The sequence below is a fragment of the Pyrgilauda ruficollis genome, unplaced genomic scaffold, assembly GCF_017590135.1.
Source record: "Pyrgilauda ruficollis isolate IOZ18807 unplaced genomic scaffold, ASM1759013v1 scaffold222, whole genome shotgun sequence".
In the NCBI taxonomy this organism is placed as follows: Eukaryota; Metazoa; Chordata; class Aves; order Passeriformes; family Passeridae; genus Pyrgilauda; species Pyrgilauda ruficollis.
Window position 1 is genome coordinate 401,991 of NW_024521651.1, and position 27,291 is coordinate 429,281.

General features: G+C 41.2%; 1 protein-coding gene across 3 annotated transcripts in view; it reads right to left on the reverse strand.

The window, feature by feature from the left end:
- The window catches only part of LOC121354190 (protoheme IX farnesyltransferase, mitochondrial), a 101,284-nt gene that overhangs the window by 28,444 nt on the left and 45,549 nt on the right, over positions 1-27,291 (reverse strand). For all 3 annotated transcript variants that reach the window (XM_041468615.1, XM_041468617.1, XM_041468618.1), the window contains exon 5: positions 8,864-8,934. In XM_041468615.1, the coding sequence (XP_041324549.1) occupies positions 8,864-8,934 (71 nt within the window). The remainder of the gene's footprint in view (positions 1-8,863; positions 8,935-27,291) is intronic.

Below are 27,291 nucleotides of genomic sequence, written 5' to 3' on the forward strand. Positions count from 1 at the left end.
CTATCATAAACAAACACGGCTGATTTAAAAGAATCATTTCATCCTGAAAGGGACACATCTCTCTTTTTTATGCTTGAGTAAATCAAAATTGGCTTGATTGATTTTGCTGAAGGTTTTGCTAAGGTGCAAGAATTTTAACTCAGCTAAAGAAGATCAAGAGTCCCACCCTCAGCATCAAGCTTTCTCCTATACATCTCCTGCTCCCAGTTTAACCAGTTTAACTCCCTGCAAATAATACCAGGATCTGTTTTTTCATGCTTTCATGAGCCTGCCCTGAGATCTGAGCCCTGAGATCTGGGATGAGATAGCTCAGTGCACCATAGGGAGACTTATAGCTCAGACAAAAGTAGAACTTTTATGCTGCCCTTTGTTATTAAGCAGACACACTAATTGGGCCTCATCACTTCACTTGGAAGTAAAGAATTACAAATGAAAAGGACCTATACTTACGAAATGTTTATGCTTTTATTACACTTGATATCCACACCAGAATGTTAATCACAACAACCCTGAGGAACCCTGTGGAGCGTCAACACGTTTGTGGTATATGGCTTTGTTAGGTAGGAGTGAAAGGGTGACTAATAATATTCACAGCTTCCCCACAGTCATGAAAATGTAAATATTTTTTTAAGTGCTTACAAGACAAACCTACAGTAAATCTGAAAAATGTCCCCCATAATATTTAAACTAAATCCTCTTTGATCTAACCTTAGAGTGTGGCAGTTAAGTGATCCATTTATTCTACTTCAAAATCTCAGTTCTCTCTTTAAGAGCCAGACACCACCTGACTAACAGGATGGATAATTTGGTTTCTCCAGAAATATTTTTTTGATTTAGAATGATTAAATATAACATGTGCTTCTGCTGAGCCCTCAGCCAAGATTTGGAAAGCAGTGGTAAAGAAGTCTCAGGCCAGATCTCAATCCCATTCAGACAGAGAAAACTGATGTTCTAGGGTATTTATCAACCTGCTCTTCAAAAAACAGAAGAGAGAAGAGAGTCCAGTCATCTCAGCACAGGAACACTGCTTCTAAATACATTTCCAGGAGCAATGAAAATGAAGGAATTAAGTTATTCCCTGCAGCAAAACAGAGCAGGACAAGAAGCAAAGGTCTGCCATGGGAAGAGGATTAGTCTCTAGACACCAGCCAGTGGAAGAGCAATGAAGCAGATTGAGCCTGATGAATTTCAAGTTCAGCCAGATCCTTTCTGCCCATCTGCAGATTGCCCTGCACCATTGCAAACAGGCCTTTGACACCCACAGCATGGGAACACTCTATAGAGAAGTCTTAGCTGCCACATCTCATCTCAGAGGTGAAGACAACGAGGATGGCTGTATTTTGGGATTCCTGTATTAGTATCTAGATAGATTATCTACAGTTACCATCTGGAGTTATAGCGTTTTTTAGTGGAAAAACAAAACAAAAAATCCTTCATATGCCATCAAAGTGCATGAATAGAATATAATTATTGTCACACAGGCAGCAATAGAAGTCCCTGTGGCTCCTTTCCAGCATGATTTGCAATTTTATATTCCTTGTGATTTTACATCCCTAGCAAAAAAATAACTAAATAAAACGTATCAAAGTGATTCTCCACATATCTCAACCTCAGGAATGCAGCTTTTCTAGTCACAGAGACCAGAGAGCAAGCATCTGTGTTCACACAGCTAATTAAAGTGCAAGAAAAACCTCTTTTATATCTGACTTGCGAAGCTGATAACATGTAAGTTATAACTTGTAGGAGACATGATAAACTCTGTCCTTCACAGAGGGAAATGCACTTCCAACATGACTCACTGCACACAGATCTCAGGGCATAGCAGCTGCTCATCAGAGGCAGCTCCATAATGGACTGGTTGAGCAGTGACATTTCCTACACCACTTGGCACAAGGTGAATGATGATGCTGTTGTGGTTAAACCAGACAAGGTTCAATACTAATACAAGGAACAAAGTGTTGGGGTTTTGACTGCATTAAGCCAGAATTTACAAACATGAACCTGATATGTTTGACAGATATTGGAAAAAAAGCCATCAGGAGAACACTGCCCCCAAGATGGGGAAAGGATATTGGGCTTCAAGCTTAAATATAGTGTGTTTGTAAAAACTCACTTTAACATCACCTTTGGAGAAAATGACTCATTGCTAGTCAATTAAAGAAGAAAAGTGGCAATGGCTGCAATCAGTGTCCAAGAGGCCCATTCATACTGGACACAGAGATGGCAGGATTAGTGCACAATGGCTCGTTCCTGGGCTCTAGCCCCCCAGCGAGGAGCTGACATGAGAGGATAAGACAGCTCCATTAGGAGCCCGTATCACTTCTCTGCAGTGCTCTCCACAAGCAGATGGAGCAGCTATTTAGCCAAATGCACCGTGACTCCAGCTTTATACATGAGCATGTGGGATGTTTCCTAATGTGGGGCAAGGCACAATGTACTCCGATATATCAACTGTCCCACGTGCAATTAAAGATTCAGATAAATAATTTGGGGGTAAAGACCCACCGACTGAGCTGAAAAGCAGCAAGGCATGAGGGGTCAAGTGTTTCAGCAGGATTTATATTTACCAAACAGAGCTGCCTGCAAAGGAATGTCTGGGTTGAGCTGTGGCAGAATGAGGCCTGGGCAGGAGTGAGCTGGAGAACCAGCAATTGCTTCATTTCAACTGAAACAAATTTAAACGTGGAGTTAATAAAACAACCCTCTTTACTGCCCTAAGAAACAAAATACATATGCAGTTAGAGTCATATAATTTCCTCCTAACACACATTTTGATCTGAGGAGAATGTGCAGTATCACCATTTTTTGTGCATTCTACAAAAGGGCTCTAATACCTCAGAACCATTTAATCAACATCCCATGCAGGCAGTGAATAGATAATTGAAATATAAGTACTGTCATCCATATCCCTTTTGGGAAAGACACACAGTAAGCATTATATCATTGCATTAGACTATCCTTTGATGTGGGTTTTATTCTCATTAAACTATGTTTTAGCCCCAAGGTTTCTCCCCCCACACCTCTCTGTGACATGGCCATGCCAGAAAAAAAATTTTAAAATACCCTGCTGTTCAAAAGGCAAGAAGTACATTTTTACAAGCAGTTGTACATGTCAAAAATATAAAGCTGCCTTTTTAATTTCTTGTTTACCAAACACAGTCAATGACAGCTCCTGGAAAACACAGGGTGGAAAAAAAAATGAAAGCAGGAGGGTGGTGGTGGGGAAGGAATGCATTTACTTGTTTTTAAATAATAAAGCCTGAATACAAGCAGGATAGAAAATTCTTGAAAAGGCTGCTGTGATGGTGTCTGCTTTGAATTGTGCCCTGTTTAAACAAGAGGAAAGCCTCCCACTGAAAAAAGAAACATTTTTATCATTCAAAAAGATCTCAGGGCAGTTCCTTTAAAATGAGGTATTTTCTAAACAAAGCATCAGAATGTTCCCCTGCAGGGAATAAGCATCTGATCTCTTAAAAATTATTATTCTTGAAGAACTGTAGATTTATGGAGTTTTTGTTTTATTTGTTTTAACTTAAGTAGAATGAAACCTGTCTGAAATGACCACCCAAGGGAGCAGAGCCACCAGCTAAGCAGGGGTTGAGCTCTAAAGGGGACCCAAAGTTGTACCAAGACCCCTGGGGATGTTTTAAATCTCTGGATTAACAGAGCCAGCAAAACACTTAATGCAGGTCTCAGTGTAAACCTAGGACATGGATTTTCCTCCACTTTACATGCACGCAGCTCCACTAACATCAGTAGGAACATTCCAGATTTACATTAATGTCAAGCAATGAAACAAGCTAATTACCCTGAGTTATCCACAGTGATTACAGGAGAAATTTTGGTTTAAAATGCACACATTTTTTTCAGTGTGAACTGGTTTTGTTACACTTGTAATAGTAGGTCTGCTATAGGCAGCAGAGTGGAAAAACTCAGTGTTACACAGAAATAGTCTAGAGTCACAATGTGCTTCTGAATAAGTAAAATTTCACATGTTGCAGTTTTCTATTAGTTCACCAACTTCCATATCTGCAATTGTGACTACAAATCACAAATATAAGCCATTGGTGAGGAACAGTACTAGTGCAGGAGCACTTTTTGGTCTGATTCTTCAAGAGTTTGGCTTCTAGATGAAATTGAGCCAAGTCAACACTCTACTCAGAAATATCAATAAGTACAAGTGTTATTACCTCCATTAACTGCAGTAAACATCAACTGTGAACAGAAGTGGAAAGCTCACAGACAGAACACAGCTTTTGGGCATTGCTAAGGGAAAAGGTTAATGGGATTCTTGGAAAAAATATTCATCAAACAACACAAAGATTTGTTTCTGTTGAAGCATTCAAGGCATTAGCTGGGTTGTGCCACCTTCTGCCATTTTAATAGACTTAAACCTCTTACATGCATATAGAAAAATAGCTTGAGTACAAATAATCTGCATAAGGAGAATAGCAATAAATTCCACAGCATGTCAGTTTTATCACAGAATCCCAGAATAGTTTGGATTGGAAGGGACCATAAAGCTCATCTCTTTCCACCCCCCTGCCATGGGCAGGGACACCTCCCACCACCCCAGGGTGGTCCAAGCCCTGTCCAACCTGGCCTCGGACACTGCCAGGGTTGGGGCAGCCACAGCTTCGCTAGGCAGCCTGGACCTGGGCCTCACCACCCTCAGAGGGAAGAATTTCTTCCTGAGAGCTAATCTAAATCTACTCTTTTGCAATTTGAAGGGTTTTGAGACATGACCTGGAGGAACCAGGTCTGACCTCAGAGCCGAGACTGCTGCAAGCAGGAGATGGGTCTTTATCTCTCCTGAGGCTTCTGTCAGCCTGGATCTCCTCTAAAACTACCTGTACAATGCTTCATGGTCCAGCTAAGCAAAGGAGAAGCCCCAGGCCCACTTCCAGGCAGCCACTGCTGAGTCCAAAGCCAAAGGACTGGGTACAGAAAACAGCTGTAAGTTGCAAAGTAACACAGGAGCAGAATTGAACAATGTCTACATGGCCATGAATTTGTTATTTAGAGCATACTGCTCAAGGTCTTTTTTTCTTTTAAGATGAGAAACTATCCTTGTACAACTAGCAAGTCTTTTATGAGTGATTAGCACAGTGGATCCAGCAGGACTCTGAGTTCATGTAACTGCCAATATTTAGAAGGAGCGTGTGCAGGTAAAGGGTGATCAAACCTGTCACTTTACACAACCTAACAGAGCAGGACACTTGTCACCCTTGAGGTTGATCTCACTCAGCTACTGCAGCTCATATCAGAGATTTGTTAAAATTAATCCGCAGGAACATTAAATCCATTACCTTAAAAAGCAAGGGAATAGATCACACCCAACAGGAAATCAGGAAAAGCTGCTGCCACTTCAGACGAACCTAAGATTGTGTGAGCACATGAAATTTTTCCTCATCAATGACACAAAATAAATTCATAGAGGGGAACAGTATCAGCCATTATTATAATGCAGAACACAAATATGCTCAATGAGTTTAACACTGTGGTCCAAGTATAAAGAACATTTCAAGCTGTTTGCATTTCCAAACAAGACTTGAGGGGTCAGAGGAGGGAGGAAGATGTGAGCAGGCAGGATGATGGATGGCATTCAGTGGCACGCTGTGTTTGGGTCTACTCTTGTCTTTGCAACAGGATGTCTCTGATTACTCTCTGAATAGAGAATAAGGATGGTTACATCTCATGGCTCACAGGGAACATTTTTTTCAGAGCTTTACAAATTAAACAGAACATTGTAAAGCAAGCAGTCAATGAACTGTCTGGTGTTGATTGTCACAGACTTCCCAACAGTGTCAGAAGATTCCCAGGGGGAACCAGAGGTGGGTTTGGGGGCTGGCAAATAAGGTAAATGTGCTCTTGTCCCTACATTCAGCAGCTCCAGCTCTGCAGAACCCATCTGTGCCATTGCCTTTATGGACTGTCCAACCCAAACATATAAAACATAAAGTAGGGGCACACTGAGCCCCTAAGTAATTCTCAGCCATCAAGCTGATGCAATACAGAGACTTCACAAAGGATGGAGGAAAATTACTTTTCCAAACCCTATCCTTCCAGAGATCTTTGCAGAACTGGCTCCTGGCTCACAGGGAATGATGGACAGGCCAAAGCTGCCCAACTGAGACACCTCTTGAACGTCACCAGTAAGAGAACAATAGTGTCTCCAGCCAGACGTCCACACCTCAGAGTGCAGCCTGGGCCACAGAGCCTTTCTCTGAAAGCTACTGATGTTCCTCATCAATGCCAAAGGAAACTGCAAGTGCTCAGCAACTCACAGAAAAGGGTGACCTGGGGGCTTGGGAACCACATAAATGTGCATGCAGCAAAATTAACCCCTGAGACGGACTCATGTTTTCTCAAAGTGAAGGCTTCAGGGAGAAAGGAAGGGCAGAAATTATGTTGGAAGCAAGATCATTCAGAATGGACAGCTAGTCTTAACCCTGAACAAACTGGGAGCTGAAGCTGCAAGCAGAGGCCACAAAGCAGAACACATGGGAATAGTTTCTCTACAAAAGCTTAACATTTCCTAATGAGCAACCTCTGTCTTACTTAAAAAGGAGACACCAGCTCATCCAGGGACTGCATGACTCACTAACTCCAAAAACCTCACTGGGGTTACCAGTTTGATTCTAGTACACTCAAAGCATGTAAGAATTCTCTTTGTGATGACACAACCTCTAGAAAAACCCTCACTGGCCTCAGTGCAGTTTTCAGTGGGCAGGAGTCACCTCAAAGCCTTGCTGGAAGCCTTTCTAAGGAGGTGCAGAGCCAACATGAAGGAGAGTTAACAGCCTTCTCTCTTTAAAAAGGATCTCAAGCTCAGGGCAAAAACTACTACCCATATTGTCCAGTTCTGTAACAATGACTATGCCAAATAAATAAAAAGCAAGGAAAGCAAGGAAAAAAGAGAATATATTTACAAAGAGTGCAAATGAAGATGGATTAGAAAATGATGTCTTGTTAGCACTGGATAGCACAGATGTTGTAGCACAGCAGAATTTAAAAAGCAGCAAATGTTTCATTAAATGAAGCAGCTAAAGACAAGAAAATGTCAGCACTCAAATATCAGACAATTTTTGGGCAAGAACTCCCCAAACTCTCTGAATTGTTTCCCAGAGCCAAGACTCCAGTCTCTTGTGTACTATATGTCCGTCCCTCTCTTGTCTGGTTTTTGACTGGTTTTAGCACAACCATTTACAGGTTTTGTTTTATCAGCCAGGAAGGAAAGAATTCAAGGAACACCAAGAAATATGTGGCAAACTACAACAAGGTTAGATCACTTGCACTGGTTTATTTTCCTCTGGCACACTACAGAAGAAATAACCCCAATCAAGGTCTGCGTATTCCATGGTCTGCAGGGAGCAAGAGCAGCATTATTCAAGGGAAGTGACACTAAAGAACTTTAAATTAGCTGTTGACAGGCAGGTAGATAGATTGATGAGTGACTGCCCAATGTCCCCAATATTACCATTTTGTGGTGAAAGCAAATATGAAAGGGGGGGAAGTAAGAAAATCCATTAAATACAGTTTTGCCAATTTGTGCTGCATTCAGATGACAGTGAAGCTCACTTAAGGACACTGGAAACATAAAATCAATTGCTCTCCCTGAATCAGAAGTTGACAGAAAGTTTCCTAGTTATATTTTTTACTCCAGAAGCACTGCAAGCCATGTTTGCAGACTATGATAAAAATAAAACAATAATTAAAAAAAGAAAATCCCCCGTCATTTTTCTTCCTAATAAGTGTTCCTTCTCCCAGGGCCCAAGGACCACATGCAAGGGAGGAAGAAGTGCAGCTCCCCTGAACCACACAATTAAGCCTGACTTACTGTATATCCAAAAGATGCCCTCGCTGCAGTGGTCCTTAAAATTTTTTTAAAGTAAAATTAACTCTGGAATCTGCAATTAGCACCACCTTTGAGAACAAATCAGAACAAGTTTATTGAAGCACTCTAACTATTCACCACAAGAGTAAATTTACCCCCAAGGTTCACTTGAGTATTTTGTCTCAATTTTCTTGTAATTTGATCTATCATGTTTTTTTTCAGTCCTCCAAAGGTGATGGATAAAACACAGAAATAAATAGGACCAACTGTTCACAGAAGCCTAAGGGAAAACGTAATTTTGTTATAAATACTCTTTGGCACAAATCATGGAAATGCAATACTAAAATTGTTTGTTGAATCATTTATGAACTGGGCCTTCAGTTTCAGTTTGCAAATAAGTTAGAGGATTTTTATTGATGTTCTTTTTCACTTTGCTTTTTTAGTTGCCAAACAGCCTTTGAGAAACTGAACTGAAACATTATCCAGAAAACAGAGGGAATAGAGGACTTTTTTTAAAGAAAATTCCTACGCTAATGAAAGACTTTTTTTTTGGTGGGGGGAGGAATTTACTTGTAGATGACGATAAACTTTATGATAATAAATTCTTTAATTAATTTCCTAAGATGCTACAATGAGTTTTCCACCAGCTAAACATGTAGAAGCAACACACATTTTTGTGTTTGTTCTTAGATGGGAAAATGCTAATATTTATTATTACAAAACAAAAGTTCAGTGACCAGAACTGCATGTTGCCACACCATACACAGGGTCATCACACATGAAGAAATATGTAACATGAAGAGAAATTCTACTGTATTGAGAAATTCAGTATTTTACAGCTGCGAGTGCCCAAACTGCTCACACAGAAGTTATAAACATGAAGAAATAGCAAGGAACAGAGAGGTGCATTTCTCTTAAGTGTTTTGTCTCCAAGTGCTGCTTTTCGTCATCTGAAGAGGGAGAGAAACTTGGAAACAGATAAAAGGTTTGCTCCTCCTTAGCCAGAGCAGGTGTGCATTGCCTTACCTGATCTGTCCTCGCACCAGTGGTCTGTTTTTAGTCCTGTTCATATTTGAGTCAAACGGAACCTCAAAGAACTGTAATTAAAAAAAAGAAAGGAAGAATCAGAATGAAAGGATACCGGAAAACATGCCATGCATGGAATGTCCTGTCTGCATCTGCAGGTGCTTTAGTCTCTTCTTTTGAAGGTTCAAGGACACAACGAAAATGGTAAATGGGTTTTATGGAGCTCTCATAGTCTGCATTGATGCTTTTGGCATCTCCTTAGAAAGAAAATCACCCAGAGGACAAAAATAGTTTGCACAAGACCCCAAAAGCTCATTATCTGAAGTACAGTTTGATTCCAAGTTCTTTTCTCAACAGGTCTGACACATCTTTTAGACATACACAATTATATTTGCATACACACATGGAAATCATGGAATCATTACGGTTGGAAAAGATCTTTAGGATCATCCAGTCCAACCAGCACTACCACTCTGTTCACCGCTAAACCACATTCTCAAGTGTCACATCCACACGTTTCCCGAACACTTCCAGGTACGGTGACTCCACCACCTTCCCTGGACAAGCCTTTCCAGGAAGACGTTTTCCCTGATGCCCAAACGAAACCTCCCGCGGCACCAGCTGAGGCCGCTTCCTCTCACCCTGTCCCTGTTCCCTGAGAGCAGAGCCAAACCCCCACCTGGCTGCACCCTTCTGCAAGGGAGTTGTGCAGAGCCAGAAGGTCCCCCCTGAGATTCATTTTCTCCAGGCTGAGCCCCCCCAGCTTCCTGATTGCAATTCTATATTAATACAAATCGTCCTTGCAAACGTTCTTTGAAGACCTTCTGGTCTTTAAAAGACAAATACTAAGGTTTTTCAAAGATCACCTACCTTGCCAGAACATATAAACCACCACAAAATCAATCATCTCTTGTAAAACGCTACTGGAACTGCTCTGAGCCTCGAGCTGGAGCAGGAGGGAATGAACACACCATACAGTATTATTTAATGTCACAACCCAATTTGACTTTAAACATGACCTATGGGAAAATTCAGGCAGCACTATCTGCCCGCTCAGAATTCCTTCAGGCTTCTGCAGGATCTGTTTTATAAGAATATTACTGGAAAAACTGAATGCACTTTGCCATCCAGACAAATCTAAAGCCATTCAGTTTATGTGTGCAAAACAATAAACAAGTAATAAGCAGAGATTTACTTACAGAAAGAGTAGAACGTATTTACAGAAAGAATATTTTTTACTGGCCTTACATCTGAAGTTTTGAGGTAGGATCCCAAATATAGTGGATATGCAGGAAAAGTACCATAATAAATCATAATTCAAAATCAAACTGCAGACAGATTTTAGGTGATCATATGATAAAGGAATACATGATAAAATATATTCCAGCAAGTTGATTTAACATTTTATGTTACAAAATACTCAATTAACAAACATTTTCATTTTGACAGTCCATGTTACTGGTCCTGCAACTTACTGAGCACTCCCATGAGAACGCCAGTGGACAGAGACCATGGGAGCAGCAGGAACCTGTCAGAACCCTCCAGATGCACACCAAGGGAAAGATGCTCCATTTTCAGGCACATGGAGTTTCCAGGAACTACCTTTCCCATCTATTACCTTGACATAATGACTATAAAACAACTGGAAATCTCTGCATTCCAATTTTATTACAGATATTCCTGAAACAAACTCAGGCTGCTCAGTCAAGAGTTACGAGGGAGGGAGGGAGGCAGCAAGGAAGGGGAGGCAGGCAGGCAGTTCACAAACCTTCTGCTTTGCCTGAACTCCATGGCACAGCTCTGGGCACCTCCTACAGTGATTTTTAGGCAGCTGACAGAGAATTTCTCATGCACTATTTGCCATGGCCGATGTGGATGGTCAGGGTCATTCCCAATAACCGCCAGAGCTGGGGAAGACACTGGTTTGGAAGGAAAGCACTGAGAGGTCCATGCCCTCCACCTCATGCTGGAGGGAAAGGTCAGATGTTCTCAACTTCAACACTAATCTGGAAGTGTTGGATAACTCACAAAGAACCTCTATAGAATACAGACACAAGGTTCTTCAGAGCAAGTAAAGCACCCCATTTGGACCTGAAACCAGTGACTGCTTCTGACAGCTCAGTGTTTTGCTAATGGTTTGTTTCATTGTTATATTTCAGAGGTAATTATGGTAAATGGAGGAAAAAAAACCCATTTAACACCAGATTGGTAGAGCAATACATGGGAAAAAAACTCTATAGGGCCAAAGTCTGTTCTCCAGAAGATATTGGGCTACGATTACTTTTTTTTGTAAGCCACAGGTTTTATATCTACTCGCAAAGGTCTGACTGCCTTGAGTTACCTACAGTTTAAAATTGTGCAGGTGAATAGATTTTTGCTTATTTGACTATTTAAGCTTATACATAAAGGAATCTGTGTGCAATGGAAAAAATAAAAATAATGTGCAAGTTTTAAACACAATGTGCCTCAGACACAAAATGGCTAAAATGAAGAACAGTTGAATAGTCAACACCTGAAAGAATTTAAACTTATGCAGTTGGGTTACCAATATAAGCTGATAATGCCGTGGTTAGTGTATCAAATATTTCCATATATTTAATATAGCAATCAACCTATGAACAGAATACAAATTTTGAATAGGAATCTCCTCTGCTGACTTAAGTAGTCAGAAAATGTCTGTGTCTATTGCACACAGACACGGCTGCTCCTGAAATTAAGACTACTACATGACTTCAGACTGATTTTTTTTTTTTGCTTTTTTAAATCTGACAATTTGAATAATATGTAACTGTCAAGCAGATGTATACAGCATGGAGCTGTACTTCCAACTGAACTAAACTTAAAAAAATCCTTTTACTTGCAATGCTCTAGATTCCTTCACTGAGCTAGTTGCTATTCCATGTCAGCAAGATGTCATTTATCAAACTTTCCCCATTTTGCTCCCAGATGTTCAGCAAAATTATCTCTCCATTTGAAATTATTTTCCCCTTATATTTTAGAAAAAATGAAAAAAAGCCATGCATCTCAAATATCATTCCATAAGAATGAAAGAGTAAAGTCAAACATATTATCTCATGCCAGACCAACAGAGTCCTGCCTGTTTCAGCAAACAGTAAATTCAGTAAGATGAAGTCTAGATAAATAAACACTTTAGAAGCACTCAAGAGGCCTTTTCCCCAGGAAGTCCAAATGCATCAGTTCAGCTGGACATGGCCGAATATTATCTGCCCTCAGTATCTGGGAAACTGGCCACCAAAAGGGCAGACTGAGGGTTAAATCTACAGCATCTAAAAAGCCCTGAGTGACAAAACTTGCCAACAGCTCTCAAGAACCTAACCTAAATTTTAATCAGTAGGCATGAACATTCAAAACATGATGATGGCAAAAAAAAAAAAAAAAAAAAAAAAAAATCGGGCCACCACGTATTTTGGGGTTTTTTTCTGGCACTTTCAGGACTACTGACAGGGAAAGAGGACAGTGCGTCCAGTGCCTCTGCAGGCAACTTCTGCTCCTTCCATCAGTTCATAGAATCACAGACTCTCCTGAGTGGGAAGGGACCCACAACGATTATCAAGTCCAACTGCTGCCTCTGCACATACATCCCAAGAACCCCTCTCTGTACCTGAGATCGTTGTCCTAACACTCCTTGAGCTATGGCAGCCTTGGGCTGTGACCATTCCCTGGGGAGCCTCCAGGGCTGTTCCTTGCCTCAACACCCTCTGGGCGTTGAACACCAAGACCACCAATTTAGTTTCCCAGGACAGTGGCCTGACAATTTTCAGTTGATTAGGCCAGTGGAGCCCTGAGCACATGCTGCATTTGTCATCCATGGTACTGTAGGAGAGATGACATCTATTGAATTACAACAGTCCAACACCTTTACTCCTGTTCACATGAAAACACCAACAGAGTGCACTAAGAGGAACAATATGCCGTAGAGTTTATCAAACAGATCTGCCACACTTCAGCTAATAAACATCTTTCATAGACTACTCTGGATTTTGAGTGCATCAAGGACCAGCCTGGCTGTTGGCCCAGCTCTAATCGGTGACATGTGGTGGAAACAGCAGCAGCTGAAACAGGCAACCAGTGTGCCTGTACTGACATAACATTTTATTCCAATGCTAAACATGTATTTACAGCAGAACCAATAATCCCAGGAGTCTAAAGATGGAATGGAACCCTGCCATTAGAAGACAATCTAATTCAAGGTAACTCTGAGGTCCTCCCATTGCAAAACCACCCCTGAATCCAAGGAGGCTTCCGTGTGTTTTCTGCCAACAGAATTGCCCTCTGGATCTACATAATTCTCTGCAAAGCCTCCCAGAAGGGCAGTTCAGGTAAATTTTCAGCACTAATGAGTGAAGCCGTCACCTCCTCCTTCTGGTCTCCAAAATCCCCCCTGCTTTGTACTGCTTGGGGAGGTGGAGATGAGCTATAGATGATGGCCAAAGCTCCTCCTCAGCTAAAAACTCTTGCTGTGGACCCAAGCAAACATTAATACGATACAAATAAAAACCACTACAGCTGGATGCCCCACTAGAGCACTTCAATGAATATCTACAGCCAGAGGTGAGGCTGGGCTGCACAGGGCAAGTCTTGCAAAATTGATCTTGTTGAATTAGCTGTTTCTGCGGTTCTCCCAATTCCCCTTAGCTACAGAAAGCTCTGATCCTCTTTGGTTTTCTCTGATATTGCCCAAGAGCAAACAGTTAACCAGAAACATCACTGAAACCAAAAAGGTGCACGAACCAAGGAGGAGCAGGGGGACCAAAACTGTGTGGAAAGCACAGTGGCAGAGCAGGCTGTGGATACTTGGGCAATAACCTGCAGTTTCCTGGGAAGGTGACATCCAGAAAGTCATTCCTCGCAGCCTCCAAATTAATCAGGTTTCAGCACTAGCCTTTCACGTGAAGTCTCCTGCTTTTCTCACGCAACCAAAATAAAGTAGCTTCAAGCAACACTGGAAACCCACCAGACCACGAAGCGTCAAGTACTTTCCTCTGAGACTGTTCTTCCTCTCCCTATTACCTAATTATTTATATTCCTCATGTTTTCAGTGATTTATCTTACATTGTCATAAAGTAATATATAATTACATAAATGAAGAAGAAAAACATAACATATAACTCATGGTAAATAAGATCAAAGTCAAGATTATTATAGGTTTCCTTCTGGTTTCTTTTCAATCACTTTTATATGAAAACGACAAAGAATAATTAAAGCATATTACAAAAGTCTTTTTACTCAATTGCACACAGATGTCACTAAAAAAAAAAAAAGTGCAGAGAAGGATTTTCAAAAGCACTCATGTGCTGATCGAACACGATTCTCACTGAAGTCAATGGCAGTTTGACTTCAATGAGAGCAGAGACAGACCAACACTGAGTGATTCCGAAAATCCCACCCTAATTGTACAAACAAGGGAAGGCTTTGGAGACTGCTGGCTTGGAGATTGTATATTTGAGAATCATAAAGGGCACACAGCACCTGTTTGTCTTCAAGATATGAAAATAAAGCAAGGCAAATATTTTAAGGATTAGAAATAGGTTTTTGGTTTTGGTGGTTTTTTTTGGTGTTTTTTTTTTTTTTTAAGGCCGTATCTGAAAACCCTCTGGCAGTGAAGTTCCCAGTCTTACTACAGATCTGCTCTGATATTTTCCATCTCAAAGAGGATTCTAATTAAAAATGAGATCAATGCAAGCCTGAACAGTGTTACTTACAGAGGAGGGCAGCTAAACCCCAGACTGTCATGTCCCACAAAACTGGAAAGGTCTGCCACATAAAGGATCTGACACAGTTGTTTTTTTTTGTTTTGGTTTTTTTTTTCCCCCCACAAAAGACACATTCCTATTATTAGACAACATTTAAAAGCCTGTTGCTCTGTACAGTGAATACAACAGGAGGAAATTGCTAAGAAAATGTTGATACTTGTGACTTTAGAGACTGTTCAGGATGGAGAAGGCAGACTCACTGGCATGCACCCATCTGACCCATTGGACTAACAACCTGTCATGCCAGCTCTGTTTTTAAGTGTGAAGAGGTGATGCTATTATTCTCTTGACCACTCACAAGTGTGGCTTTCCAAGGATTCCCAGAGACACTGTCCCCAGAATTGGGCATTTCAGGCTCTACATGGCATTTAGTATTTCAGTATCCTTAACTGGCAACAGTGGCTGGAACTGCTGGCATGCCTGGCACAGTGCTCCATGTTTGTTTTCAGCTCATCCAAATCCTTTTAGTGGCTCTGACCAACAAAACAAGTGGTCACTGAGCTCTTGCAGCTTGGGCCTCTTCCTCAGCACTTTGGCCAAACATCCTTTGCTGATACCATAAGTTGCATTACAAGGAGCTTGAAAAGCCCACGGCTGTGATAAAGTGGAGTGTCACAGCAACATGTTCCCAATGCCGCTGCATCTGCGGGGCTTGTCACAGTGATGAGGGGAGGATGAAGGACTCATCCTGAAATACACTGCTGGTAAGTAGGGAAGCCCAGCTGGATAAACCACGGGCTCTGCAGCTGTGGATGTGCTTGCAGCACTCACTTGAGGAAGAGCAGTGAGGATGGAAGGAAAGACCCTGGGCCTGCTGTGTCCAAGCCTGCCGCAAGGAGCTAGAAATTAACAATAATTACGTAAAATAACATGGCATTTGTACTAAAATTCTTTATCTACTTTACTCCACAAAAAAAAAAAAAAAAAAAAAAAAGTCTTCATCTTTGAACCAAGTTTTCTAGTACCAATGCATGAAAAACTACCTCATTTAACCTAATTTTTTCAATGCACCTGATGCCTGTCGCCCTGATTTTGTAAGACTTTGTTAAGCTTTCTGATGTTTACATTCTTTCAACAAACTTTCTCACACACAGTTCTGTAAATAACCTATGTTTTGCATTCTTTTATGGAAGTGGAGAGAATTGATGGACTCTTGGTCTGTTCAGTGGCATTGGAGAGGTGGCACTGTCACCCTCCAATCCACTGTCACCTTTGGAAAACTATAAATGTTAAAGTTAAAAAATAAAGGTGCTTCTTTTTTGCTCTCTTTGAGAGCAGCAGTGCCTGTGTCATCATTTCGTGCTTTATCACAACAAATGCCCAAAGCTTGAAATGGGAGAAAATACATGAATCTTCTGGTTTAGTAAATGAGAAGCAGGTCAGGTGACCACCGATGAGCCTGGCTCTTCTCATTAAAATCCCATTTTGCTAGGAAGACAGCGTAACGAAAAGGAAATAATAAAAATAAAAGCAGGCCCTTGTAAGCTGCTCCACCTTGAAAACTGCTGACTTCGTGAGCCACTCAAGTAGTGTATTCCCAAGGCCTCACAGAGGTCAGCCATGGCTTCAGGGGAAATGAAAGCTGGATACCACAGACAGGCTTCACCTCATGTGATCCACATTGGAGAAATAACCTCCATGGGAAGGAATACTGCTTTCTGGCCAGCTGCTAAAGCCTAATAATATTATACATTTAGCACCACCAAGTCCTTTTTACTCATCACACAATTAATGCATCCACAAACAAAGCTCCTTTCTCCAAGCCTTTCTTGAGAACCTCTTCCAGGAGGACACTTGCCCATCAATGCTTTTTGCCTTCTTGATCAAAGGAGACAATTTCCAAGGGCAGGACACACTGCACTGAATATTTTCCCATCATTTCGGATTTTTTTGCTGTTGGGCTCTCCCTTTTCAACTCAAAATGAAAACTGCTAAAAAATGGGTTTCAGTTAGATAAATAACACATGCCCTACCCTTGTGCTCACCCAACCGACTGCATCCATAGAACGACCTGATCTGGCCAAAAATCAGCTGATTTCCCTCTGGATTTTTCAATTTTTTGATCCATGTCTCTGGGTGAGGTCACCCTGGACACAAAAAGAGGAGAGGGAAAGGCTAAAGGTGTCACGCAGCTCCCACCGCTGTGCTGGTGCATCATGTACCCCAGGAGAGGAGCAGCACCACAACGGTGTGTCTCCCACTGAGGGGTTAAAGTGTTCTTTCTTTCCAGGGTCATGGAGACAAGGCAGTGAAGCAACATTTACCTGTGTTGTGCTGCCCTGGAATAAAAAGGCAAACTTCACCTCCCCATGAACACTTCCACAACTGAGCTCTGATCACCCCACGTCTGTTCCCTACCCCTGCAAGTTTTTAATGATGAATTATCATCACTAAATAGATGTCAGAAGCATGTGACATCTTTAACATGCTTTCTTCAAGAACTATTTTATTACTATGTACTTCAGGAACCATTATTAGGGTCAAAGAAAAATACCACCTTTATGCCTTACCAAAATATCCCCTGAATCACTTTGCAAAGACATTTTCTTCAAGAGATTCCTTTGCATTAAATCATATTTGTCACAATTCCTGCATGCCACGAGTGCAATGTATAATTTAAAAAACAAACAAAACTTCAAATAGCTATCTCTTTGCTGAAGATAGGAATTGCACAAGGTCAGTATCTGGTTTAAGTTACTATATGTCCTAAAATACACCAGGGCCAGGTCCTCTGGACACAGTGCAGCTGCTCTGAGCAACACTGCAGATAAAATCTGACACTGAAGATGGCTTAGACAAATTCCTGTGGTGGAATAAAGTTGTTACTGAGGAACTCTTGGGGAAGTAGTTCTGCTGCTCAATGCAGTCCTTAAGTCAAGCAGGAGACCCTGAGTCAACCAGGAGATACAAATCCCCTCCAGAGGAGTGAGAACAGAGGCAGGAGCTGCGAAGACTTTATTTCTGCTAGTAGCTACAGCAGGATCCTGAGCTACTGGATTTAGGCAGGGCAGATGTAGAAGGAGCAGATCACTCAAGAGCGCTCCAGATCATCAGGATCAGCTGCTTTCAGTCCCCTGTGACTACTACAGAGATATAAAATCAAGCAGCCATGCTGTGCTCTGCTCTTGCCCAGGAGATTAGAGCAGGGAAGTAGGAAGGTGAGATTTAAATCACTTCCACACATCTCCTGGCTCCAACCCATGTGTCCCAGATCCAGGTCATTTTAATCAGCTTTTTAAAAATTGTCACTCGAATGATAAGAATACTAATCCATCACAACGTGTTTCCTGTCAGGAACCTGAATATTAATCCATAAACTGCTCTCTTATATCACACAGAGATGTGTTGGTTTTAACTGCTCATGGCTGACACATCCTATTAGTGAGGCTTTTCTTCCTACAAGACAGACAAAAGAAGCATTGCACACACAGCAGCAATAACCTCTGCTTTTGGGGAGGCAGAGGTTATTTCAGTAGGTGTAAACATATAAACTGCTCGTTCAAAATATTTTTAGTTTCAGAAATAAGTTAATTTTTATACTTGGAAGTTCCTGGCATCTGTGAAAGAGAATTTGCTTTGGCCTGGCCAGATTTAGCAAAATTAAAATCTACAGCTCCTTCTGGCCAAAATATTAAAAACCTCAAAGCCCCAAAACCCACAATGGATGAAATGAAGGAATGCTGCAACAGAAGCAGCAAAAAAGTTAAAATATGAACCAGGGTGTGAAGTGGCATAGGCACTTTACTGATGTGCCTGAGCAATGCAGCATGCCAACACTGTCCTAATGCCACAGAGCTGACCTGCTCCACTTACCCACAACTCAAACCTACTAATAATATAATTCCTTAGTAATTACTACTTCTAAATATTAGGAGATGATATCAAGGAGAACTTCAAGTCATATTTTTATATACAGCACACTTAAGGAATCTATCAAGTCTAAAGGATAGAGTTTACAACAAAATTTAAACCCAGCTTTCTCCTGTTGCTCTACATCTGATTGGCTCTCTGATCTAAAAAGAAAGCAAAGGAACCCTGAGGGACATTTCAGGACTTACCCTGCACCTGCAGAACAGCCTCATTGCTTCCCTCCACTGTGTGCTCCCAGAGCCAAAAGGAGCCCAGTTTCTAATACACTGAAGAGTTTTAATTGTTAGGGGAGATTATCACAGGCACACTGATGAGTGCAATGCTGTAATTTCATTTGTATGACAATGGTCTCATTTAGTTTTAAATCTTGGCAATAAAGCAAATTAAAAGAAATCACTCTCTTCCATCTGGATAGAACTTACCAGAAAGCTATAAATATATTAATAATGTATTTTTTTTTCTTATTAATAGCACAGATATTTGATGTGGCAGACCACATATGTTGTATTTTCAAGGCATTCTCTCTCCTTCTAAGGCTATCGCAACTCTGCAGATCATAAGACATGGAAGAGATATAAAGATTCTGGTCAAACCTAAGGATTTTGCCTATAATAGGTTAGTTTGGGTAAGGGATTTTTCTTTGTTAAAACATGATCTTATGCAGAATGTGTAGAACTGCCAAATAAAGTAACAATGCCATAACAATACAATAACAAATATTCAAGGTGTAGCTAACCACTTAGCACCAGCTTTGCAGTAAAATCCAGTAACCATCTTCTTTTCTAAAAGCAAAATGCACCAACTGGGACCATGAACTGGGGATGACCATCACTATGCTCTTTTGTTGAGGGCTGCATGACAAACCTGTACACTGAGAAGTCAGATTACAAAAGACATCTCAAACCCATAATTAGGTCTCACCTTTCCTTTCCCCCCTCATTAAGAATGAAAGTGAAGCAAGAGTCTCACAATGACCCACTGGAAAGCACAAACACCCAAAGCTGCTGCAGGGTCATCACACCATCCATCTTTCTAAAGCTGTCGAGAAATGTTTGTCATTCCAGTACTGCCTGCATCTCTCAAATGCTAAGATAACACAGCCATCAATCTGAAAAGAGGAGTTGAAAAATAAATACTTCTGAGTCATGTTACTAAGAGGGATTCCACACACTATTAATTTTAGCTTGGAAACCAATTAAGACACCAAATCAAATTACTTCCCCTCTTTTTAAGGTATAATGACCTATTCACTTGCATAAATTTATTTATTTTGTGCCAGTGATCCTTTCAAAAGCCTTACAAGTTTAAACATCATTAATTTGAATCTGACTCCTGGCAACAGGAAGATTTTTGCCAAAAGGCAGTCAAAGATATGGACAAAATAGGATAACTCTCTCTATCTTAGAAGGCCATTCTTAAAATATAAGCATAATAAGAAACATAATGACATATAAGCAAGACTTGTTATAAGCATTGCATGAGCATCAATATGTTGGAATAAATTAGTGCTTTCCACATGAACCGGGGTAGCTTTTGTTCCCTTCAGCCCAACTGCAGCTTCTTGCTAACGAGTGCTGTTACAGCAGCACTTTTCCACATCAAAGCAAGTGTCCAAAACTGCACACAAGAAAAGGGTTATTAAAGCAGGAACTCCCTGCCCAGCCAAAGGGCTCAAGCTCCTGCAGCTCATGCCATGGATATTACCAGAGCAGTGAACTCCCAGCAGTTTTCAATATTGACACGGAAATGCCACTCTTGTCAGGTTTGTCTTCCAGGTGCCTCAAATGTCACCTTTGTTTGCTAAGTGTTAGCCCAATATGAAGTTTTCTGAGTATCTACTGGGGGAAAAAAAACCAACCAATCTTGCACCTCAGTGGCCTGATTTCCCCCGGGTACCAGCATCCATCCATCCAAGAGTTTCTGGAGGGAGCATTTCCAACTCCTTCCTGTTGGTGCCACCACAGGGATGTGCAAGCTTTGACTACACAGGTCTTGCTAAAGCTGAATGGTTGGGACTAGTGCTTTGCTCAATCACAAGGAAAAAAGGAAAAAATCTGCATTCAGCAGGACACTTGACTGAGGCACTTAGTGCAAGGCATTAAAGCCAGACTGCACCATGGGAGTTTTGGATATTGTGTTCACTTTCCATGAAACTAAACCCAGAATCATGAAAAATCTTTTTGTGGCAATGGAAGTGCATTATAGTATCTCATCCTGGATCAAAATCTTTATTTAGGCAAGTAAGGATGCATGCATAAAGAAAGACGGGGACTTCATCCAAGGACATGGAGTGACAGGACAAGGAGAAATGGCTTCCCACTGCCAGAAGACAGGCTCACCTGGGATATTAGGAAAAAATCCTTCCCTGTGAGGTGAGGAGGCCCTGGCACAGGCTGCCCACAGAAGGTGCAGCTGCCCCATCCCTGAAAGTGTCCAAGGCCAGGTTGGACAGGGCTTGGAGCAACCTGGGGTAGTGGGAGATGTCCCCTACCATGGCAAGTGGTAAAACTGGATGAGCTTTATGGTGCATTCCAACCCAAACCATCCTGACATTCTGTGTTAGAAGAAGAAGAAAACAAAGATAAAACAAAGAATTTAATTTGCTTATCCCCAAGATCAGATCCATATGTGGTGCTACCCAACACATATATGCACCTATGAAAAAGGAAAATTTACAAATATCAAAACATAAAAAGCTATTAGGTCCTCTGAAAAAAGAACTGCAAAATCAAATTGTTTGCTCTAATGGAAACTCAAAATTAAAAAAAAACCCCAACATTACAAACTGAAACTCAAATAAATATTGCCATACTTCTACAACCACAAGTACACAGTGAAACATCTACTTTTCACCAGATTTCAAGTTCTTCAGTGAGGAAAGTGTGTGAGAAACACTAACTTTGCAATTCAAAAACAAGGCTGTAACAAGAAATTCTTACTCCAAAAGAAGAATATCCATAAAATACATCCCAAGAAAAAAAACAATATGCTTAAAAATTCACATCATATTAAAGTTTAAGTGAATTTCCCTATGTAGGCAAGTCCTTAAATGCATCCCCCCATTTAATTACGTTGTAGTTCCTGTGTAGACAAGTCCCAAGATGCTTTTACATGATAATCATTAAATATGAAGTGGTGAAATGAATTGAAACATTCAGTAATGCTCCTTATTAACTAAGATTTATCGAGGAAGCATGAAATAAAATGATCAAAGCACATGGTTACTATATCTGTATGTTATACTGGGGGAAAAAATTACAATAATAATTGAAAATTATAAATATCTGGGCACAGATATTTATATTACCAAAACTGCTGCAGAAGGTAATGCTAAGCCCACTACTTATTTAATTGAAGTATTAAAATTAGAAAGACATCTAAGTGCATTTTACAAGTCATTTAAACACTGAACAAACAATGAAAATAACTGACAGAATTGTGTATTTAGTATGCAATTTTTTTATTAGCTGTATCCTTAGGCGCTTTTCTAAAAAGTTGAGGTAAACTCAGTTTCACTATGTAAAAAATTCCAGTTTTGAAAAACAATCAGAAATCACAATTGCTGGTCCCAGGACCAGCAACTAGAAAAATAAGAATTGCCATGAGGAAAAGGGAACTTTGCACCACGTGTCTTGTCCTAGGGGAACACTGGGCACCCACCACTGTCATACTCCTTGGCAGTGTCTGTCTAAACATATGCTCATACAAATGAAGGTTCAAAATATATTTTCTAAACTAAACCATACCCAAGGCAGATTTGGAAGATTGCTCATAGGCTTTACAAGCACTTCATTTACACACTAGCATATGCATTTAGTATATAAATATTTAGAGCTTGGCAGCTTCCTCTCCAAACCTGCACAGGTTTTCTCTGTTGGGTTTCACCAGCGATATTTCTTTTGAATTTCCACATTTCTAGATGCTTTGCTCAGACAGCCCTGACGGAGAACAGTCGTGCCTATTAGCAGACAAGCTGCTGACAACTAAGCTGAGTTTCTAAAAGCTGGCAGGGAGATAATCTGGCACTGAGATCTGATAAGAGAGAAGAAAAGGAAAGGAGAGGAGAGGAGAGAAAGAGGAGAGGAAGAGGCAGGATGACCTGCAGATACTGAGATGCCACAGGAAGACCTAGTCAAGCCTCAAGCCCTTGCTTGAGGTGTTTCTCCTCTCATTCCACAGTACTTCAGTCAAATCTCACCTTAGTCAACCATCCCATTGCCCGGCACCAATCAGTTCTTAGCAAACCCAGCCTTTGATTAAAGAAAGATAATGTTCCTCCAAGAAGTTATAGACTGCAAAACAAACCATATTTACAGATACAGAATTGTAGACTCATAGCATGGTTTGGAAAGAACCTTAAAGCCCATCTTGTTCCAACACACTACCATGGCCAGGGACATCTATCTCTAGACAAGGTTGCCCCAAGCCTCAACCAACCCGGCCTTGGACACTTCCAGGGCTGGGAAGTCCACAGCCTTTCTGGGAAACATGTGCCAGGGCCTCACTACCTCTATATAAATATATGTTAGAAGGGCTGTTTCTCCTGCTTGACTGTTCAAAATAAGGCAAAGACAAAAAAAACCACCATTATTTAATTTTGCTGTATCCTCTTGTCTTTCCTCCCCACAAATAAGTAGATTATGATCTGCATTTTACAGAAGATATCCTTTTGGGAGAGGAAAAAAGGCAAGTGGGACCAGGAGTGCAGATGTATATCTGCACCTTCCCTGAAACTCTCTGAACACAGAACACTGGTATTTCCACCATCACCAAGCCATGGTACTACAGGACAGCAGCACAAAATCAAGCCAGGTATGAATCAGCAAAGTTGGCAGCTCGTCTCACCCCCGTGAGGTTCCAACTTCCTCGCGTGGATTTCCACATGAACATAGTCCACGCTGACAGATTTGCAGAAATGCCACAGCCAGGCTTAGCCTTCCTACCCAGAGGACAAAAAGTAATTCCACTGTGCATTCCCAGCTTGTACTTCCTTAACGTCACACTTACCTGTTTCTAGGGTAGCATCAGATTGCAGGGGACTTGGGTTTTATCTCAGTACAAACTGGCAGGGGCAGGTCAGTGCAACTGGCACGGGCACACCGGGAGCTGCTCCTGCTCCTGCCCCAGCAAAGGCGAGCTCAGGCACATCATGTTTCACCCATCCCAGCACTCACATCAGCACCACTTCCCCAAGGAGGAGCCACACCAGCTCTTCCCAGCACTGTGCCAGACCAGACAGTGGTTTTATTCAGACAGCGAGTTTTCTTTTGACAGTACTGGAATTCTTCCAGGCTAGATAAAATCTAAATTTTTCCATGCAACGAACTAAAATACTCATCAAAAACACAAGACCTCATTTATGTTCTGATACTCCTCCTCAGGCATTCAGTTTTGGCCACTGTTGAGACAGAATTTCTTTGTTTTGACCCTGAATGACTTTCTCAATGCATCTTACAGGTGAAGGGGGTTCCAGCTGCTGCCCTCCCACCCAGTCCTTAACTAAAGATGAAGAGGTCTGACATAAACCATATTACAAATTAAAACTGGACTGTGATACATGAGAAGTAAGTATGTGGATAGGTTTTGGTAAACAGACTGTTGGCAATTATTCTGGTGTTTATTTAGAATCTTTAAGTTGATTTAAAATAGGTAACAAGAAGAATTGTTGCTACTTAACAACAGAAAGAGAAGAAAAGAGCAAGGAAACCAATTTGTCACTTCCAAACAATTGCCAGGAACTGTGGATCTCTTTAGGAATGTAACTAATTACAAAAATATTTTCTAAGTAACATGGAAATGCTGTTTAGACAGAATTATCCGAGTTCAAAGAGCCATGAGAAGCAGAAGCAGCACCCTTGTCTTGACTCCCAGGGGCTGCTGCCCTCCCAGACATCAAGGCACTAACACAGACCCAAGCTGCCTCCATGGTCAGGTTCATCCAAATAACTTTTCCATGAACTAATCAAACAGGCATTTATCACCCTGAGGAACACGCAAACCTAAGGGATTGTATGGAGGAGTTTTTCCCTTCATAAAGAGTACCAAAACATTTAGTCCAGAAGGTCTTGGATTATCAGGCTACAGCCAGACTAGTACAAAGCATCCTTGATGTCTAGACCAAATGAAAAGATTAGCAGGGCTACCCCAGTGCTGATTACACCAAGCTCATACTATTTTTCCAGCGGATGCTTTCATATTTAAATATCAAGTAACAGGAGGCACTTAAACATTTATGTCACCCTCACCTATGAAAACAACATAAAGTTTCTTTGCATTGAGAGCTATAAAGTATTAAAAAGCATTCTATAGCTGTAACAGCAACTTGTCAAGCTGTAAAGAGAGATCTAGAATTCAGTGAAGGGGATCCCTTGGGAATGCCATGCATCAGCAAAGCAAAGCAGAAATCACATTATGTCTGTAACTAATATGGACAAAGTGGAATGAGTAATAAAACCCAACAAAAACCAACTTTCATTCTGATTAGCAATCACAGACTAATAAGGCTTCAGTTGCAATTTAAAATTAGGTGGCACCATCAATCACTGGGGGCTCTGCAAGCAGCAGCCGTGGCGCCTGCGGAGGAGGCACCAGGGGTTCCCTGGGGATGGACGAGACGGCAGCTCCGAGCTCTGCCAGGGAGCAGGGCTCCTCACACACAGCAGCTGTGATGATCCGGAAGATGTGCAAACCCCAAAACCTCAAGCATAACAAAGGGGCCCAAGGGAAGCTTCCCCAAGCTCCCAATTTTTATCTGGTTAGTTCTCTTGGTCCTGGCAGGTGCATCAGCTCTTTGGACTGAAGAAACATGACATTTTAGCTGTTTGGAAGAGCTATTGCTCTGCATGATGCAAATATGTCACATTTGTCCAGGACCACTCACAGGGAAAAAAATCCCCAGAAACTAGATTTCCAAATGGAGTGAGTCCTCATTAGAGGAATAAACAGGCAAATAATGGACCTATTAAACAACTTTCATACTTTAAATTCAAGACTATAAGCTACACTTTTATTGGAATTTTTTGTTTTAAACAGCTGGGTGTAAAGCTTGAGCAGGTTACTCAACCTTGTTGTGGAGGCTGAACAAAGAGAGGGTGAACAAAGTGCTAAATAAGGGGATGGGGCTGTGCTGTCTCTGGAATACAGGGAACTACGAGATACAGAAGGGATCACTGGTTCATAAATCGCTAGAGAAGTTTATGATAACTGGAAACCTACATCCCATTTCCAGCTTAAATTTACACACAGCTAATTTCAACCCACTAATTCTTTTGCTAACACTACTCTCCATCCACAGCAAGGTCCTTTTCCTCCTGGTACTTACCCCTGGATATATTTATAGAGCAATCAGATCCACAGCAGCTTTTGTCCTGCCAGGCCACACAACCTGAGCTCTTTCAGCCACCTCTCCTAAGTCTGTCTCCTTGTTCCCTCCCACATCCCAGCAAGTACTTTTCAGCACCTGTCCCCATCTGAGTTAATTTTTCTTGCATATGGGAGACCAGAATAGTGCAGTTTTACAAATGGCTATCTGCTAATGGCATTAATGGTTCCCAGCCTCCATAGAAATGCCTTGCTTGAGTCAAGATTGTATTTGCCTTTTTTGCACTACTGCACAGTCATGCTCTAAGAGATTTTTCTTCCTTTTCTGTTCCTTCTGCCTGAGAAACCTTCAGGCTTGATCTGAGAGTAGATAAAACTCTGAACCAAAAAGCAAAAACCTGGCTTTTAACTGAGGTCACGTGTTAATACCCACAGAGTGATCCTGTAGAAGTAATTTCATGTTTCTTATTTTTTCATTCCCACACTTACCTATTTAAATGCAGAACTCATTGAGGCCAAGCATCACCTCTTAATCTAAATTACCCCAGTGCATTAAACTGATTCTGCCTGTGGCTGGAAAAAATCCTCATGCCTCCCAAGCTCGAAAGTTTCATTAAACTATATAGCTCTCAATTATTTTCCTGGTTGGTCGTTGTTTGGAGAAACATGTATTTTAATGCACAGCCACACAAGTATTTGTATATAGGGTGGTAACAGTAAATAAAAAGAAAGCTGCTAATGGCTCACTGAATTATGGCAAAATCCAAAGGCACTTCCAGGACCTTGCAAGTTTTCTGCTTTTTTTGAGAATGTTCCCATAAATGTCCATTACTGAGCAACTGTTGGGGGACTGCAGTGGCTGTGAGATTTACTGAAAATCAGAAGGCAAGCTGGATTTGGGGAAATAGAAATCCACTGAACACTTCACAATAGCTGCTGTAAAATCAGAAGAGATAGGGACAGTGCTGGTCAGGATTACTCCAGGCTCCCAGCATGCTGTCCCACCATAAAAATGAAATTGTGAAGAAAGGATGATCTTCTTGGATATTCTTCAGAAGTTTTTACAAATTATACAAGTTAACAGTAAGTCAGTCATCACAATGAAATATGTAAAAAGTTAAATAAACCCTCAGCACTAGAAAAAACCCTCATCCAAACGTATATTGAGGAGAGGAAAGCAACCCTTCTGGACTTGCCACAGGGCACAGGAGATCTCAGCATTATTAGTAATTGTATAATCCCAGAATGGTTTGGGTTAGAAGGAAACTTAAAAATCATCCCATGCCAGCCCCCAACATGGGCAGGGACACCTTCCACTAGCCCTGGTTGCCCAGAGCTCCACCCAACCTGGCCTTGAACAGTTTATCAGAGACAAATCATGTCCTACCAACCAACACCCAGATGGGAATTTAATGTCTCCTAGGAGAGTGTGGCACTACCATCACTCATATAGGCTGTAATTTA